The sequence below is a fragment of the Centrocercus urophasianus genome, unplaced genomic scaffold, assembly GCF_019232065.1.
Source record: "Centrocercus urophasianus isolate 14NV4802_14NV808 unplaced genomic scaffold, USGS_Curo_1.0 seq_26, whole genome shotgun sequence".
Lineage (NCBI taxonomy): Eukaryota > Metazoa > Chordata > Aves > Galliformes > Phasianidae > Centrocercus > Centrocercus urophasianus.
In genome coordinates, this window is record NW_024884822.1 from 12,479,068 (window position 1) to 12,499,013 (window position 19,946).

General features: G+C 39.5%; 1 protein-coding gene across 1 annotated transcript in view; it reads right to left on the reverse strand.

Moving 5' to 3' along the window:
- SPOCK1 (SPARC (osteonectin), cwcv and kazal like domains proteoglycan 1) overlaps positions 1-19,946 on the reverse strand; it is a 255,375-nt gene that overhangs the window by 47,565 nt on the left and 187,864 nt on the right. Inside the window, exon 5 of the mRNA XM_042826651.1 lies at positions 10,969-11,083. Within this exon, the coding sequence (XP_042682585.1) occupies positions 10,969-11,083 (115 nt within the window). The remainder of the gene's footprint in view (positions 1-10,968; positions 11,084-19,946) is intronic.

Here is a 19,946-nt window from a genome sequence, read left to right on the forward strand (position 1 = left end):
TTTTATTTAAACTTCTTGTTTAAGGGATTTTACTAAATGAAGGAAGGTGGTTCGTGTTTAACTTTCTGTACCAACCTTCGCCTTGTACATTTATGGTTGTTAAGCGATGGTTGTACAATTAAAGCTTCAAGAACAATAGTGCTAATACGTAAAATTAAAGAGCATTGTACACTTCAGAACACTGTTGAGTTTTGTGCTTTTGGAATCTTTCTCAATTTCTCTGCTCCCTATAAGCAATATAACATACAGATGTTTCATCTATGGACGCTTCCTCCAACACATTCTCAGTTCATGGGGCTCAGAAGAAAGGACTGCAGACAAGGGAAGGCTTTGCACTGTTACCAAGGCCCATCTCACCGCACTTTGTATTTTTGGGTTCTTAATTTTTATGGGCGAGATCAGCTATAATTATTGCAGCCAACAGGCTGCCTGGACACCTCAAGCACTGTGACTACTGGAGAGGAGTTGTTTCTGGCTTTTGGTTTTCATTTCAGCTCAATGTGCCTTAATCAGAAGCTAATTAAGCCCTTTGTGAGAACCACAACACAGAAAAGGCACCTTCAATGCAGAACTGCTTTCCTAACCACACATGAATACCAAACTGTGTCAACAGAATGTGAATTATGCTAGAGCGTTAGTGAAGTGTTTCTTTTTCACAGTGAGATACTACAGGTATAAACAACCAGCTACCAAAATTGCTCAGCAAACCAAATTTCAGACAAATACATGTTTTTTTCCCCTCACTTTACAGCGTCAAATGAAGCCTAATTCTTGGCTCAAATAAAATGCTCAGAAAACTTCTGAAAAGATCACATCTCTTCTTATTTGCATCTCCGATTTTCCAAGAATATACGCAACCCCTTCAAGAACTGAAGTCCTATACCCACATTTGAATTGTGAAGGATCAACAAAATATATATATAGCATGCAATTCACTGCCTGAAATGACTGTGACATTTCATTTTAGCTAAGTTGCATTTTTTTGCTCAGAGGGATTGTCTGATAAGGGAGTAGGATCTGAGCTACAGACTATCCTTGCAATTTAGACAATAAGAATCTGCCCATTTTGCCTGTTAACTCCAAGACCAGACTGCCATTGTCAAACTGAGAAGCAAGAGATGTGAAATTGCCTTCAGACAAGCAAGATTAAGCTAAGACCATAATTTACTAAATCTGAGAATAAAGTGATATTGTTGCATAAAGTATATTCTTACAAAAGAAACAAATCTGTTCCCATAAACATACTCTTTTAAACAATCATGAAAATCTGGCTTGCGTTAGTGGGAACATGTTACCATTATTACCTGGGGAGCTGGACTAGATGACATTTACATGTCCCTTCCAACTCAAATGATTCCATGATTAGAAAATAGTAATTAAAACTAAGAAGGAAAATCATCATATGAATTAAACAGATTTCTTGGACAGATCAGCCGCTTTCAATGCTACTGTTAATTAGAAGTATTATAAGACAGCTCTGAACACTCACAGGGAACCAAGGCTTTGCAGTTCAGCTCTGTAGATCTAACTATCCAAGCTATCCCAAGATCTCCAGTTGCTAGGCACCAACTGGCATTTAACTGCAATGTGGAGTAGCTGACTTCAGAGTTTGACCATGCAACCCAAAAATATGGCATAGATACATTTACGTTTCAACATTTGAGACAGAAAGGTCCCAGGTTGGTTGCCTGAAAGCTTCTCTAATTGTCTACCAACATTTATTTCCTGTGCTGTGGGTATTTGAGTCTTTTCTTTGTGGATTACTCTGCTGTAACGGAGATGAACTTGATCCAAATCATTCAAAACTGAGTAACTCACAAATGCAGATCCTGCTTCTCATTTCAGTCCATCCCTAAGTGGTTGCTTCAGCAGAAAGCAGAAGATATTTTTCTGATTTACACACAGTCCATTAAACTGAATTACAAAAAAATGCAATTCTTCAGAGGAAAAAGAATAGACAGATTTCCCTTTTGGGACAGCAAAAGCAGTAAATATATAAGCTTATACATTTGGAATGAAGTGATGATATTTCACATATCTCCCTTCTGCACTAGCAAACAAGAATTAGAAACAGAAAAACTCAGAGCTAATTTGACACAACTCTGAGAAGTGCATAGCAAGTAATGAACTCTCAGGAGCAATCAACAAGGCTCAGGCCTTCGTTTGTTTACACCACAATAGATGCAGATAACTTTACCAAAGGCAACCAGTTCAATAGCACTGACAGAACTTGTCTAAATTTATACTGCAGTAACCAGAGATAGAATGTTGTCCTTAAAGTAGCAAAGGGAAAACAAAACAGAAAAAGATGCAGGTGACATCTGAAAAGCCTTATTTTCTGTATGTTACTGAAAATATTTGTTTTCATTTCATTTGGGAAGTTTTACCTTAAACATGTAGTGATAAGCACTATATTTTTTTGTACCTGTTGGGTTTCCCAGAGATTTTACCGACTTTAACATTTTTGGAAATATTCCCCAAAATGCAGGAATTAATATTTGTGAGAAAAAGAGAACTACCTGAAACCAGTCTTGTGATGAGAGAGATGTGTTGGATGCTCCGCTTATCATACCAGTGCATAAACACCTGCTGTTCCTACACAGTGTTTCTATTAAAAGAGTGACCAACTTGAACAGTTTTCTGTTGGCATCCTTAAAATCACATTACTTCGCCTGAAAATTGTTACTTGCTGGTGCTAAGCATTTGCTGTGCTGCCATTTTCTAACCTTTATTGTAAAATTAAAATTATTAGCCATTTTAGCATTTTTGTTTAATGAAGTGCTCACAAAACCTATTACTCTCAGCTGTCTAAGCATGCTTTTACCGTGATACAGCAGGTTTCATACCTCTGTGGCAGACTACAAGAGGCTTTTTAAAAATGCTGCTGTTTTAGTATCATTACACCATGGCACAGTTACTTTTATATGGTTGCTGTCTCCCAGCATGGCCTGGGATCAATCTTTATTCAGCAATGATGAAGAGTTACATCATGTCCTTGTTCAACCTTAAGAAATTATGAAAGGAATTGACTGAATGTTACTCTATTGGCATGTTACCTTGTTAAAGAGATGCACTTGCTGTAAGCACAAATCCAGCTGATAGTGGTGCTGCTACTACAGTCAGCATCTGTTTCAGCAAGTACCTGAAAGCAGCTAAGTGAACAACACGCTGCTTCTCATGCACTGCTTCCTCCTTTCTGTCTCACTCCTAGCTGCTCTGATGTCACTTTTGTCTCTAAAGAGGTTGTCTGTTATATTTTGGAGGTTGATGTAATTTGATCAACTCTATGAAAGATGATGCTAAGGAAGTGACAGCAAGTCAATGGATGGTACCATTCCCAACTTGTTATCTGTCTGAGGCCTGGCATGAGCCAGAAGAAAATGTAAAACAGCTCCCACAGGGGCAATTCTTTCACCACTTCAAGTTCACGTAAAAGCAAGCTTCACACATATACCTAAGAGATTTCTGTGTATAATGATAGAAAGTATTAAAAGTATTCTAACTTATTCTCTTTGGTAAAGTATGTACCACCTAGCAGGAAAAAACAGCATTCAATTATAAAACTGTATAGCAACTTGGGTTCAAGATCAAATCCAAGGTTATCGTATGTTCAAACATCAGTTTACTCTTCAAGCCTAACAGAACGGTCAGGACAAGTAATTTTGTGGAACACAGCTATGATGAGAAGTGCCTGAAAAAATGTATTTCTGTTATATAAGTACTTCACACGTATAATTCAAAACAAGTATGTAGAGTGAGGAATGCTTTAAAACCCATGAGCATTTGCCCCAACTGGAAAGTGACTTTTGATTTTATGTTTGCAAGCCTTTGGTGTGCAATCTTTGTACAGACCTGATCCCTTGAACAACACCATTATAACTGGTCGCATCTAGATCTCAAAATACAACATCTAGAAATGTGAATGTTACAACTGACAAAACAATTCTACAAATCCCACTGTGTGTCAGCCAGCTGTCACAGAATTTCAGAGTTGGGTTGGAAGGAACCTCCAGAGATTGAGTCCAACCCCCTCTGCTAAAGCAAGTTCCCTACAGTAGGTGACTCAGCCTGTCCGCTGTTGTTGTGAATATGAAAAATAGCATTTGAAATCTAAAAATAACTGGAATCATTATCTTACAGGTACTGTTATCTTCAAATTCAGTCAGATGACCTCATTCAAAGACAATGGATCTGCTTACTTGAGCAGTAATTCCTGAGTACAAGCATTTGCAGTGACAAGACTCAATTCACAGCACAAGTTAGTTTTGGAATTAAGTCATTTGTGTTTTACTGAATTTCATATAATGCAAACATCCCAGAAGTGCGTGTTTTCAGCTACCACTACAGGAAGAAGTGCAGCTTATCAGAAATAAATTATTGAGAATAAATTCCTAAGACCTGGAAAAATGCATAGGCTTAAAATGATGCTTTCATTTCTATTTTAAATCTATGTCTAATACCTTCCTCCCATTTCTCTTTCCCTGGTGTGACTAATGTCTTTTTCTTACTGATGGCACTTTTATTGATTACATTTTTTTTCTTTTTTCTTTTTCTTCCTTTTCTTTTTTTTCCTTTTCTTCCAATAGCTTCACTACTTCACAAATGTAGAAACAAACCCTCTCCTTTCCTCAGAAAAAGCCATTTTTTAATCTGCATGAACAGAAAGTGAGGACCATTATTTCAAATCTTCACAATGAATCCCCATGTAAGCTGGTAATCCTTTTTCTCTGAAAATATAAATGTACTAGCTAGTTTCAGGGCAGAAGGTGGCAATAATTTGCCTACAGGAGTATACCTCTCCTTTTCCTCCTCTGCTCTTGTTTTCATAGAAATATTCAAAAAGAAGCCTTACAAAGTGATATGGCTTCTAAGTTGATCAACATGATTTAAGACTCCTCTCTGCCTTCTTCATGGAATATCATACTTCCGAGGTGCAAACAGTTGGGCCTAGCGATGTCTCAAGCAAACCTCTTACAAGGGCATCATCAACTTTCTGAGTTACAGGACTTCCATTTAATAGGTTCTTCCTGAGGTAGTCTAAGGTTAGCTCTGCATATGAATGTTTGCACGGAACATTCTCCTTTGCAGACATAGGAGGAGGTCTGCAATATTTACCAATCACATAGCAGTGGAATGAAAATGTTCACATTCACTTTAATAGCTTCCACACAATTCTACCCTGCTTCTCTTTTTTGGCATATTCATTTCACTTCCTGAAAACGCACTATCTAATAAAACCCTCCTACAAAAATACAAATTCCCTCATGAAATATGCATATGTAGAATGTGCAGTCTTTCCCCCCATATGCTATTGCTTTTCTCTGGTGCACGTAAGAGATACATGTGAGATGAAGAAGCAGAACAGAATATCCCCAGCCACCACTGCACTACTCTTTCTTCTGACCCTGGCAAGAACTTGATTTTGCTGCCTCTGTCTTGAAGCGACTTGGTTTTTCTTCTAATGGGGGGAGAGGGAGAAATGGTAATAGCCATCCACACACAGCAAGGATATCAATTCTTGCCTGCTTTTCTTTGTCTTTTAATCAAATATTAATTGGTTACAGCCACTTCACTACTCACAGAAAATATCTATCGGTAATGAAAACAGTTTAATTTTCTATGCCTCTAGGAGTAGCAAAATAAAGACTAATCTCGTGGTGTGAAAACTCAGAAAATAACAGTAATAATAACAGTTATAATTATTATTATTATTTACAGATAGTAGCTAACCCAGTTTTACTTAGGTAAAGCTGTTTTATCCTGTTAACAAGTTAGAAGAATGAATTGCAGCATTCATACTGAAAATTCTGAAGCAAAAAAATCAGATCCCAGTATGTTTAGAGCTGATAATCTTGCTCCTCACAGAAGCCCAGGACAGAGGCATGTCAGTGTCTGGAATATGCATCACTATCTTTTTTTTCTTATCTGCATTCTGCACTGAAAGTTACTCTTTGGTTTGAGTAAATATTATTGCCCCTCTGTAAAAACAGAGAAAAAGAACCTCCCAGAGTTAACAAGATACAGCTTTGAAACACTCTGTAGCCTTAGTTTTAGAATGCATTTGTCTTATTATTCCTTGAGTTTGAGACTCAGATAGTCCACTGAGATATCTACCTAGAAATCTACTTTTGGAAGTCTTTTTTCTAAGCCAGAAAAGGAAACTGAGCATTGTTAATTTGAACCCAAGAAACCAGTTTCAACTCAGCCACATTCATTACTCATATTTCACCTTCAGAAACTTTAAAATGATGCACTCTCCAGCCATGAAAACTGAATACAAAAACTTTAAGCTGAAATACGTGCTGTAACTGGATAAGGAAAGACTTAGTTCTAAGACTTGAAGTTCTTTTAGTTGTCAGTCATTCATACACAAGAAGTCATACAACTCATTTGGGAAATAAGACTGATTTCTCTGAATGAACTCCATGCAATGAGTACTCTCTTTAATAGGGAATGGAACGTAAGACCTTCTCATCCATCACCCCCAATAGGGCTGTTAGGTAAACGTTCAGATTCAGAACCTAAGCTATATCCTAAACAAGGCAGACTCTTGACTGAGCTTGCCAAATTCTATTTATGTAATTAAAAGTGTTCTCCTGACTCCCTTTAGAAATTTAAACAACAGTCAGTGTAATTGAATGTGCTTTCTTTTGCCTACTGAACTTAGAATTCCCTCATCAAGATAATGGCGCTTCCTTAGAATTTGCCTTGGGCATTTGTGCAAGGTCAAAAAGACCTCATACACAGGGATAAACCCAGTTTGAATTACTGCATCCATTCATGCTCTAGGGGCTCTGTGACCCTGTTAGCAACAAATCAAAAGCAGTGTGTTTGGAGGTATAACATTCAGCATTTTAGAAAACACAGAAAGAGAGCATGGTAAGAAAGAAACCTAAAATGCAGTTACACCATCGTCACCATGCGTGTGCTACCACACTGCTAGCACTTGTAACAAACAGGAGTCATGCACTTGTTCAGGAAGCAGACAGAACCATGTTAGTACAGTCAAGAATTCACACTTGCCAAGAGATGCCACCTTGGTGCACAGTGTTGTCTTTTTGATGACTACACTGCAAAAGAGAAAATCTCTTCCCTTGTCAGCAGGGTCTGAAGAACTGAAACTAAAATAGTTTCTTCTGTGAAGTCCTTTATTAGTGGAGGAGTTTTAGAAGCTTTAGTTGGTATCAAATGAAGTTGCACTTGGCGGGAACTCTAACGCTACAGAACTTTTGAAAGAGGTACCTGAAAACCTCTTTTCAACAGACGAGACTTTGTGTCTTAAATAGTGGCGCCTTCGTGGCAGCAGTTAAGAATTAGTTATCAATCTTTCTTTTGTTGAAATTACAGCCTCATTCATTTTAAGGCATTAGATAAGAGGACATGTCTGCTCTGAAAGGGCAGCTATCCTCAATGCAAGTTACAGCTCAACCTTTGCCGCTGGGTAGCTGAGTTAGAAATCAGTGGCTTGCATGGAAGCATATTGTAAAGCTGGGACACTGCTGTGAATAATGAAGCATATCAAGTGTTTTGATAAACCAAAGGAATCTAAAGGGATTTTAAAAAGAAAGAGAGGGGACATTAAGGCTTGTCTTATTTTCTGAAATCTTCCATTAGTACCCTCACAGAGACCTGCTCCCTACATCTCAGACAACTGACTTAAAATTCCATTTCAGAAAATAAAGAACACAATTCCATCATCTCTTCAAACATTTGGCTTCATGATGGAAAGCTTATATTCTTAGTGGTTTTTTTTTTTCCCCCCACTAGAGATTACTCAGGTGTATTTTCTGCTAGCATTTGTTATTTTATTAATGTCTCTGTAATACCAGTCACCATTATAAAAGGAATTCCACTTTTTTTTTTTTTTTTAAACACGATTACTAGTCTTGATTTTCATCCTCAGAGCAGAGATAGTTTTGAAGGAGCCTAGGGAGTAGGAAGGAATACGACTCAGACACTGCAGTCAATTGTTACCTCTGAGCACATACACTTAGTTTGCTTTTCTTTGATGCTGCTGCCAGTTTTATTCACAGGCGTATGAAAAAAAGGTCATGACATTTAGAATTACAGTACGCTGGAAATTAAATGTTCCTTTACATTTTTAATTTCTGAAAGTAATTTATTATGGAATAATATTTGAAGATGATTGAATGAATGTGTGAAGATTAACGTGAACTGCCTTCAAATTGGAAGTTCACAAGCACATATATTTAAACTTGTTGTATAATAGGCATTAAAAAGTTTATGCAGTAGCTCTAAGAGCCGCATTTCCATTTTGCTGGAAGCATTTGCACTGTAATTCTCCTTAGTATTTTTCCACTGACACATCTGTATGGAGCATGAAGTTTAGCTCTATCATTTTCTACTTAAGATTATTCTTTATTTGAATGGATTTAACTAAATAAAGAGTAGAAACAAAGTCCCAATTGTTGACTTTTTTTTTTTTTTAAACAAATCTTTATATAAGAAATCAACCTGCTGAGTTTTAGTCAAATTCAGCAATATTGATACAGCGTACTATAAGAGGAAAAGAGAAATTGGGGTCAAATCTAGAGAAAGCATTATGACACCAAGCGACGTAAATACTACCAGGAGCTCCAGACTGGAGGTTGAGGAAGGGGACCTTCGCTTCAGCGCTGCTGGGACCAGAGTGCCTGCAGGGGACTGAGATGCTCTGCTATCAATTGCATTTCACCTCTCTCACATCACCTCAGGTAATACTCAGGCTTGCTTCTCCAAAACTAGGTGACACTACTTGCTGAATCATAGAATGGCCTGGGATGAAAAGGACCACAATGCTCATTTGGTTCCAACCGCCTGCTATGTGCGGGGTCACCAACCAGCAGACCAGGCTGCCCAGAGCCACATCCAGCCTGGCCTTGAATGCCTGCAGGGATGGGGCATCCACAGCCTCCTTGGGCAACCTGTTCCAGTGCATCACCACCCTCTGTGTGAAAAACTTCCTCCTAATATCCAACCTAAACCTCCCCTGTCTCAGTTTAAAACCATTCCCCCTTGTCCTATCACTACCCACCGTAAACAGACGTACCCCCTCCTATTTATAAGCCTGCTTCAAGTATTGAAAGGAACAAACAAAGGAGTCATACTGAAGGCCATCCTGTAGACAACTTTTTCCACTGGCAATTGAAATGATGATTCTAGTATAAACTTGAGGAAGATCGGTTGTCACCAGGCTGGAAGGGGCAGACACACATCATACAGACTCCTTCAGTCCAATCTGCAGTCAGAGGCACCACATGCATCATGACTAATGAGGGTCAAATTCCAGAAAAAGTAGGATTTCAGCATCCAGCCCTGCTATACACACATACAACGTGCACACAGTCACTCCCACACCTCTACAAGTGGCCTTGCCTATGGCAATATAACCAAACTCAAGAGTAGCTCCTTTGCACACACTTGGTGCTGGAGATAACTAGTGTATTGTTTTGACCATTTCCATACACATCTGACAGGGATTTCCTTTATTTCCCACGTGACTGTGCTTCTCCAAGCACTCCCTCCATGCCACGCTGAGTGGCAGCAATGAAGCATTTAATATCCTTGGCTCTACTACTATCACCAAGGCAATGGCACGAGTACTGTTATCCCAAGAGGGACTTCGTGAAAATGCCTTCAGGAAAGTTGCTCTACAGATCACCCAATCTATTAAATTAATGCTTTGTTGGCCAGAGTTAGAGTTTTTGAGTCAAGCAAAACAAAAGCCTATGTTTTAGAATACATATACCCTGTCAAATTGCATTTATCAAGATAAGGGTTATTAGAATCTTTTTTCTCTCGTGTGAATGAAATTGTAAGCTTAAAATGTCACTGAAGATTTATTAATCTGATACTCTTTCTGATAAGGGCAACAAAGAGGGCATACAGGGAGAAGAAAAGTATGTTTTTGACAGACTGCAAGGAGGGAAAAATAAGTATAAGGCAATTTATCAGTATGCATTCTGTAACCAAAGATTCAAGTCACATAAAGCAATATTATTTATATATTGATTTCAGAACCTTGCCATCTAAAATACTTCATTTAAGTCTTCATAGCTTGGCAAACAAAAGTGTGATTTTCAAGAAACAGAGCAAACCTGAATTTTCAAGATCTAGACTGGAGAATGATTGCAAATACTCCAAAAACCAACTCCTCTTCTAAATTGCCTTTCCCATAATGGAGTAGAACTCTCAGACAGAACCTGGCTGTGGCACTGCTGCTGGAGTTGGGCTTTGAGTGCTTCTCCTTTGAAAGTGCTAATACCCCTTGGATGAGGTCACCCCAAGAACAGCTTGTGCTTACTTCCCTGGGGAGGTCAGTTAGCTCACTGAGCTTACAGACCTCAACACAGAGCTCAGTGGAGAGCTGGCAGAGAAAATACTGGTGCTGAGATATCAGCCTTCAGTTTCATATAATGTCATTTTCAGTGTGCTTGTTGGGGCAACGCACACATTTATCTTATATAAAAATCAGATAAACATAGCATGCGACTTCCAATGGCAACATCAACAACAAGGCTAATAATGATAATATGGATCCCATATTATCAATGAGCATGAACATATGCCCATGCAATCCTAAATGACTTTCTGAATAAGAATACAGGCTACTGATAAATGTGTATCTATTTTACTTACATACAAAGCAATAACCATTAAGTCTCTTTTTTTTTTTTTTTTTTTTTCTTCTGTGATTCAGAATTTCATTCAAAATATTTTCACACAATACACGAAAATCGTGAGCCAGAACTCAGTTTTCCTATGAGACTCTGTCAGGTAGATGCCAGTTCTGCAGAAGCTGAATGGAAGCATTACATTATACAAAAAAAGTGCCGTTGTACTTTTGATTTTTCTCAAAAAGCGTTCCACATGAAAACTACCAGTTATAAAAAGCCTGTATTATGCTTTTCCTGAGAACACAGCAGGAAACAGCTTAGCTGTTGTCATTTCATCACCAGCTTAACTCACCTGTCTTTTCTGTCTTGTGCTTTGGACCCTCAGGCCCTGGGAGGCACGGGCAGGGCCCTTCGCATCGAGCTGTGATGGTTTTGCCAGAAGTACACGCATGAAATTCCAACTTGCACTGAAATCATAAAAAAAGCAAGAATATGTTTTGAATTAGGACAAGATATAAAAGCAGCAGCTGTGGATTAAATGAGAAATTGCATCTAGCCATAACAGCATTGGACAGATTGCAAAACTTCTATCTCTATTGAAAATGCCATTGTTTTTATGGTCACAGCACAATAATAGCTACTTCCTATGCAGTCTTTTGCATGACATTTCTAAATGTGCATCATAAAGTGTTATTATTCCCTGTTTAAACGTATGGAACCTGCAACACAGCAACTCTTGTCAACTCCTTTCAGGTCACTGAGAGATCAGTGGCAGAGATGGGAAAGAAATACATACCTTCAGAATCCCAGCTGCTTCCTATCCTGCATCACTTTGCTTAAGGTATGAATCTTCAAAGGGGTTGTTTCACTTATCACCTGTATATTGCTTGGTACTAATACCAAATTTTTTGGCCTTTCAGGATCTGGGAACACCGACTTTTGCTGAGAGCAGTGCCCAGGCCTGGTAGCACCCACAGAACGACACCAACCCTCGCAACCGTGAGAATTAAAAGAAACCAACTTGAATTCAAAGAAAATGCTTCACTGAGAGATGCAGACACTTGAGGATGAGACTGGTCCTTCCACGTCTGCTGCTCTCAACGAGGATGAAATTCTAAGCGACTCCAACCAGTAATTATAAGCTGCCATAACTGTTTACAGCACTGTACCTAGAATTAGCTGTTCATTATTCAACCAACTCCAGAAATACAGGAGAACTGTAAAACAACCAAAGACTGAAAATTAAACTAGAATCATAGATGTTACAAGAGACCTCCAGGATTATCAAGGCCAATTGTCAGCCCATTACCATACCCACCCACAGAGGAATGCAGTACATTTCCCTATACTTGCATATTATTGCTGGTTCCTCTCCCTTCCCTAAAACCTCAGCAGATGGGATTTACAGCACTGCATCCAGACCATTTAGGACAGCAGGACATGTGCAGTATTGGACAAATGAGACAATTCAGAAGAATTAATATTGCAGGAGCGTGCTAGTTAAAAAGCCCTGATTTATAGCACTCTGGCTATTCACAGCCTTTGCTGTTTGCATTACGTACATTTTAGTGCTGACTTTTCTCTAAGAGCATTGTGCCTGTGTGGCTGTCCTCTTTGCAGTTACTGCCTCAAGGATACTTTCCCCAGCCTGAGCCCAGCAGCATGATCGCTGGAGACCAGACTAATGTACTAATACAGCAGAGAACAAGAGGACAGCACACAGAAGCAGAAAAAGAAACGTGCCAAGCATTCTCTTTGGCTGGATACCTACTGAACTCAATTCAATCCCATTTTCTTTTTTTTCCCCCCTTCTTCAAGTACTGATTTTAACACAACATAGCCTGAGGGCTTTTAATAGAGGAGGGAGCAGTGCCTGCAGCCCTGAGGCTGCACTGCTCCCTGCAGAGACTGCCTCCTGCCAGGGGAAATTGGGAATGCTGGCCTGCAAAATCCTTTGATAAGTCTGAGTTTTATTATAGATTAATTCTTTTCCACTGAAAATTAGATCAGCATGCTCACACAGTATGACACCGCGTGTTTTCAAATGTAAAGCTTCTTAAAGGGCTGAGGGACACATCCCACAGGTCCATGGCATTACTTCGATGAGGTTGCAGTGGGCAGCCAGAGCTCTTACAGCAAGAGCCACTGAACAGAATCACAGCATCATCTGCTTTATTTTGGTACAGTGGAAGCCAAGAGAAGAGAACAGGATGTTGTTACAAGATAAATGCCTCCTGCTTCGAAAATACTGCAAATGTCTTGGCTTCGCCTCTGTTTATTTTTGTTAAAGGGGCTCATCTTTGCCCAAGCTTTAATCTAGCAGCAGGAGCCCATTATCCTCTGCCTACATCCTATTCTGTTGACATTATCTCCCAGCCATTCTGAACTTCAATGCACCCTGGTGGCTGCATGCTCTGTGTGATGTTCTGCCCTTCCAATTTAGGAAGAGCACAGACACAAACATGTGCAAGCTTAGCTTGCACTTTACTTATATTCCTAGCAGTTCCTGCAAGAAATAAGTACTTATTTTTCATCTGTCTGCTCCGTAAGCACATTTGCTTAATCTATGCTGTTTGCACAGCACACACACACAACAGAAAGCAGATCAGAAGGAAAGGAGACCAGAAGAAAAGAGAACGCTCTCTGCGTGCACAGTTCTGAAGATGACAACTTTTTCTGCAGCACATTCTGATAGTCAGTGTATTATTGAGAACACAGCCATAAATCGTCCTGCAGCTGGAGTTGATGATTTAATCCCTTACAGAACATCAATTAGTTACATACTTTATTATGCATAATAAATGTAAATTATGTATCTAAGCACTTGCAATTATACTTTAAACACCACCTTTAAGATGCTAAGGCCTATTGCAAGCTCATTAGCATATGTAGTTAAGAAAAAAAGAGCTTTATACTCAGAAACAGCAAGGCAGGTTTTTCCTCATCCTTAGGACTGATAAAAACAGCTACCAAAAAACTCAAAGCCAAGCTCCAAGCATCAACAAACCCAAAGAAAAAACCCACGCCGCCCTGATTTCAAAGGGCAAGCTCCCTGATCTGAACATGCAGGGTAAGTAGGAGACCTGAGCTTCAAAGTCACGATGGTGCAGCCACATGGGTATACTGTTTTGCCCATGTTTAACCCCACACTGCATACCCATCTTTTTGGAATGTTCCTTTGTGTATTTATTGATGGAACTGGTCTGGTAGGCCAGTGCTGGGGAAAGAAGATGAAAGAACTCCATAGTTTGAGTATACTCGAATAACAACTGATTACTTTCCAACACAGAATCACCTTATATAACTATCTTCTCCTTTCCCAAAGAAAAACATGGAAAAACTGTACTTTTCACATTTAATGAAATAATCCATGCCGGAACAGCTCATGTGAATAGCTTCACATTGGATTTAATGACATTACTTAACCAAAATTAGTGATAGTCAGAGAGCGAATGGCCACAGAAAACACCTAATGGAGTATCAATGAAGTTTTCAGACTACTCTGGTGCTGGACCAACAGTATAGAAGGAGACTCTTAGCTTTCCTCAAAACACAGGAACTACACTTCTAAAAACAAAACTCCCTCATTCCTCTTACAACCCTCCTCTCCTTTTCTCATACGCACACACAAAATACAAGGTATAGGACAGGACACTGACAAGTGACTCAACCCATCATGGACTTCAAAGCCAAATGGATGCTATGAGCTTTGCAAACATACACATGGAGTTCCCTGCAGTGATCCTACAGACAAATCATTAGGAGCAGTCCCACAGTTTAGGGCTCATCCTTCTGATTCTAGGATCCAGCCTGATGTGGTATAAATGGATCTGACTTAATCTCTGCTGAGTGTGCCAAGCTTTACGTTTCTCTGCTACCTCCCTGGTGCTTGAACTGCATTTATTTACTATGAACCCCAAGGCCCACATAAACATCTCTAAACTATTTTACTGCAAATGGAAAAGCAGCTCTGTTATTTGTTGCTAAACACATATGGATATCAATAAAATATATGAGGGGAGAAACAGTTGAACATATTCATGGAAAATTCATAAATTAATTTATTCAACTAAGATGAGGGAAATTATAGCAGAGAGTGTTTTGGCTAAAGTGTTCCCCTGAGAGCTGACTACTCGTATAATGATTCCCTCTTTATTGTCAGTGAATCTACAGCAATGCGTTTTGCATAAGCATTCACATCTGAGGGAGAAAGAAAATAGCTACATAAAATTTATTCCCAGCTATTTTATTCTTGCCTGTCAGTCTCCATCCTGTGGTCCCCGCTGGAGGAGAATCTGGGTATTTCTTTATGATGCAATAAAACAACGTATCTGTCTCTCTTTATACTGGCTTTTAAGCTTTGGCAGCCAGGTTTGGATCTAACCTGCACATAAGTGATATTGCCAAATAAGTTTCTGTGGTCCTTTATGCAAGGGTGTATATTTGACTAATGAACACCTGCACAGACAGTTTAGTGCAACCATCAGACCACATTAATACCTTGAAGAGCTTTGCTTCACGACACAAGAACTTGAATATTTGCTTAAAATGCAGCAGCAGAGGGGTGAAGCAGGGGACAGCAATTCTGAGGCAGGCAGGCAGCTGCTGGGCATGGGGAGCTGGCATGAAGCAGCACAACAAACCGTGCCTAGCACTGAGCAGTGTGCCCCTCCATGCCCTGCTGTGTGGCCAGGATGGAGACTGACAGCTCCCTCTGTCACGACAAAACTGTGTATTTCATCACCATGATTTTAATTACAGTGCACTCAGGGCAAATGCAATGAGACTGTAGCTCTGAGGGCACTGTTTAGCAGGAATGTAGATGCAGCTGCAAGTTTCAGGGTCATATATATACAGATATATCTCTATCACTCTGGAATATATTACGTGGCTAAGGTTGCTGCTGGTTGTAGGAACACAGAACTGAGAAGCAGAGTGCTTTGCTCAGCTCAACACCCCAAATACCACAGAGGAAGATGAGAGAGAACACTGTGCTCAGCAGAGGATCTGAGACTCTGATTTGATCATAACATAAAAAAGTTCTAACACAAAACCTACCATTCCCAATTTCTTGTAGTTATGCTGATAAAGGAAAAAATGTTAACTTCTAAAGTTATACTGCTTCTGTCATTAACTGAAGTGTGAATTAAAAAAGGAGAGAAGAGATATAAGCATATTTTCTTTGCTGCAAGCAACCAGCAGACAATATACATAATGGAGATAAACTCCTGCGCCATCTCTTTCTCAAAAGACAGACAAGATTGGAATAGGAGGTTAAATTTTATAGGATACTAATTAAAATGTATGTTAAAACCTGAAATACTACATCTTCTGAATAGCAGCAGTTTTAAAACGTATTGCTGAGCAGTGCTCTCACTTGGAAGGCCCTGCAGCTTCCCACATTTCCACTGAGAATTATTTCCATGCTGTGATTGTTTTACGGTGCATCTTTTGTTCACTCACAATACAACGCTTCCAAACTTCACATACAAAAGCTCATTATTTTCTAACTTATCTTTCACCTGCCATCAGTAGAAGCTAAACCTTTCCAAAATTACAGCATATGTATTTTTTAAATCTAGGTTTTCTTTGTATCTGTATTTTCTCTTACCTATCTGTCTTAGCAGGTAATTAGAATCCATTGGAATTCAGACACCTATTTGAGAGGGGCTGTTTGTTTACATGCTTTAGAGCAATGTTTGCCATTGCTTCCTTAGCTAGGGGCTCTTATCACTATTTGCTTCACAAGCCTCTGCTTCTCCTTCCCATCATGAAGAAACAATCACTGTATTCAGAGCACCTTAGTCCAAGAGACTTATTTTACTAAGAAAAGAATCAAAACAACATGGGATAATAACAAGTTCAGTATCTTTTCTTCAGCTGCTAAGAGGAGAACACTACATGATACACAGCCATTGCATCCTGCTGAACACATGCAATTAATGCGAATCCTGCACACTTCTAGGTTCTGTGAAGCCCAGAATCCCAAAACCAGCTGTCTAGCTGGCAAGGCAGCATAGTCAGCCATATGTATTCAGGTTTGTAAACTAATACCAGCATCCTCACACATCTTTCCAATTCATGACAGTGGTCCTGAAGCACCTTTCCCCCGCCAATCTGTAGGAAGAGTAAGCTTGCTGCTGCATGTACTCTGCTCCAGCTGCTACTGTCATAAAGGGGAAGATGGAAAAGTCCCCAATAATTTGTTTTCTGTTACAAGAGTTACCAGGCTAACACACAGTGGTTTGCCTTTGCAATAAAAGCCATACAAAGTATCTTAATTGGGAACTCTGTGCTCCTTATTAGAGCACATCTGCTATTAACAGGAGTTACACATGTATGTCAGTGGTGGAATAAACTCTAATTAACACAAACAACCTGTTGCATAAATATACATTGAATCATTTTTAAAACATACACTAGCTGTAGACCTTTAAGGAGTTGTTATGGATCACTGACTCAGAAATCCTCATTTCTGCAAGAAACGATACGAACCTCACTGTATCTCAGGTAAACTGCAAATATTTGACAAGGTTTCTCATTGCACACTTGCTGACAGGTTGGTGGTTCATAACTTGCTGGTAAAAGAGAATAGGCTCCAGCTGTGAGGTCACAAAGAAAGAGCCAAGGTTCCCAGGTATAGACATTAATCAGGTTGAGGAAATTGATGCAGCTGAATATAGTAAAGCCAAAAGGTCACATGAAGCAAAGTTTGGAGGACCACAAATTGCTCCATGCTCCACAGCTCTGCAGTCCTGCAGATCTAAGGAGGGAGAGATGCAGGTCTTTGCCCTCAGGGTAAAATTAACCACAGAGCAGAAGGAAAGTGAGACCTGGGCAACCTTTAAATACCACTCTAAGTCAGGAGGTCACATCATTCCTAGTGCCAACTGCAGGTACTCCAAGCACAAGGCTCAGTCCCTAAAATCATGCTTGTCAATTTTAAGACTATAAAATGTAACATTTAAAGTTGGCTTTTTTTTTTTTTTCTTTCAAGTTCCAGTCATTGGCAATCAGTTGCAAGTTTTCACTTCCTACAGCGTTAAGTGTAAGCAACTGACTACCAACTCCTGAGCAACCAGAAAGACAGAAGGGTCATCTTCTAGGAGGAGACATTTTTCCCCATCTACAGCTTCAGAAAACAGTTGAGTTGCAAAAGGCAGCTCTCATGTAATTAAATATGGCATTAATTTCGTATTTTGTGGCCTCTCACTATAATTAGAAATGGCTTAAGCTTGAATCAGCAGAAGAGCAGAAGGCACCTCCTGGTTTTTTATCAAAGTCAAAAATTTGTTTTAGAACACAATGAGCCTGACTGCCAACACACACAGGGTCAGTGCAGGGTGAGCTCTGCACCTGAGTTTGTGCTCTTCTTTGCTTTCAAATCAGTGCACCAGAGATCCTTAAAAGAGACTCGGGACTGCTCACAGAACCTTCAGAGTGAAGGACTCCCATTCAGAGACCAACTGAGCTCTATCCCTGAACTGCCATCAACACGATTCTAAAGGACAATTTGGCTGACCTTCCATACTTGTAATTGGACTCACAGTAGCCAAAAGCTTTGCATTTAAATGCTATTCTGCTGGTTAAAACTATCCAAGGGAGAAAACTACAGACTTGGACAACACATTTCCCAAACTGACACATGAAGACACAGACCTATTTCAGTGTTTGAATGGCAGGGCTGCAAACCAAGGAAATTATGTACTACTGCAAAGCACCCTTGCAGACAGAAAACAATCAGCTAATTTGGAGACTTCTGGACAGACCACGAGGGCCAAAATTCTGTTCTGATACAAAACAAATTGCCCTGAGAAACAGCTAGCAAATAAGCTCAATGTGAACTAAGAATCTTAAAAATGCAGTAAATAGCATCAGCTAGATAGGGTATGTAAGGACACAGCACTGGATAGAAGACATTCAAAGGACCATATATTACTATAATGCAACAACAAATAATTGCTATTTTGTGAACAAAATAAAATAGTTCTGCACACCAAAATCTAGCACATCATTTAGAAATCAACTTGGTTTTTGCATGGAATTTAGATGCCACTTCTGGAATTATGGAGGTCAAGGAAGGGAAGGCTCAGTTGGCTCACGATGCTGAAAGAACTTCAGGTCCTTACTGGAGCAGCAAGGGACAAGCAGCACTGTGATGGGAAGCAAAAGAGCAAATTCGTAAGAGGAAAGATTTGTGCAATGCTGATTTTGACTTTTCCCTCATTAGTTGAAGAGGTTAGCACAAGTTATAAGGCAGATGAAGACAAAGCACCTCTGTCACAATGAACAGCTGAGTCAAAAGAAAAATATCCATTCCCTCTCATCCCTGAGATCTAATACCAGCCTGGGCTAAACCAGCAGATTACTCTGCCTCTCCTCTGTCTTCCTCCTGCTAGCTATCATGCAATGACAACTGCAAAGTATGCATGTACTTTCCTTCCCTTTCCTTCAGCAAAGCCACCTTCTCAGACTGAAATCCAGACACTTTTGGTGGCTCTTCAGCATCAAGTACCAGGGTCACACCCGCCCTCTGAACACTCTGAAGTGCTCTGGCGATGTTGCAGACATCCATCCATCCAGAAGCAGCTCTGCACCTGACCTTCCCTCTGCAGCAGCCCCTGTGGCTCAGGATGTCTGCAGGATGCTCTGCTGCACAGTCATTCTGTACACCTGCTAATTACTGCTATGGAGATGCTAATTTTTTTAGTCAGGAATATGTGCAGGACTGGAACCTAAATCGAGATGCGGGCAGCACTGTTGGCTAACTTCAACAAATGTATCTTACTGTCCATATTCTATATTCACATATAAAAGTACTTTGTCTTCTCTTCCGGCAGGATTTCCATAATAGCTCACTAATGACAGGCACTTGCCAGCTGTGCACAGCAGTTTTTTTTTGTTTGTTTGTTTTTTGGTTTTTTTTTGCTTTCCAGTGTAGTCTGACATCCTAAAGCATGGACTTCAAACTCACTTTTCTACTACATTTGTTCTCTTATTTCTCTTTACACTTTATATTACTTTTCTTTCTGTGAAATGATTCTCAATTCTAACTCTCCATAATTACAAGCTGAGAGTTCACAGCTAATAGTATTATTCAAAGAAGAAAGAAGTTACTTTTTTTTTTTTAATAGACCAAAGCCATCTTAGTTTAAATGAAGAAAATCACAGGAAAACAATTGGAGATTTGGACCAATCAATGCTGCTTGAAGTATACTTGCCATGTAATTGAGATGCATTCTCATTCTGTAGCCATTTAGTGATCACAGGAGAATGATGATTTGTCATTTTTACTTGCTTCAAATTACTAAAGGCAATTTAATTTCTCTT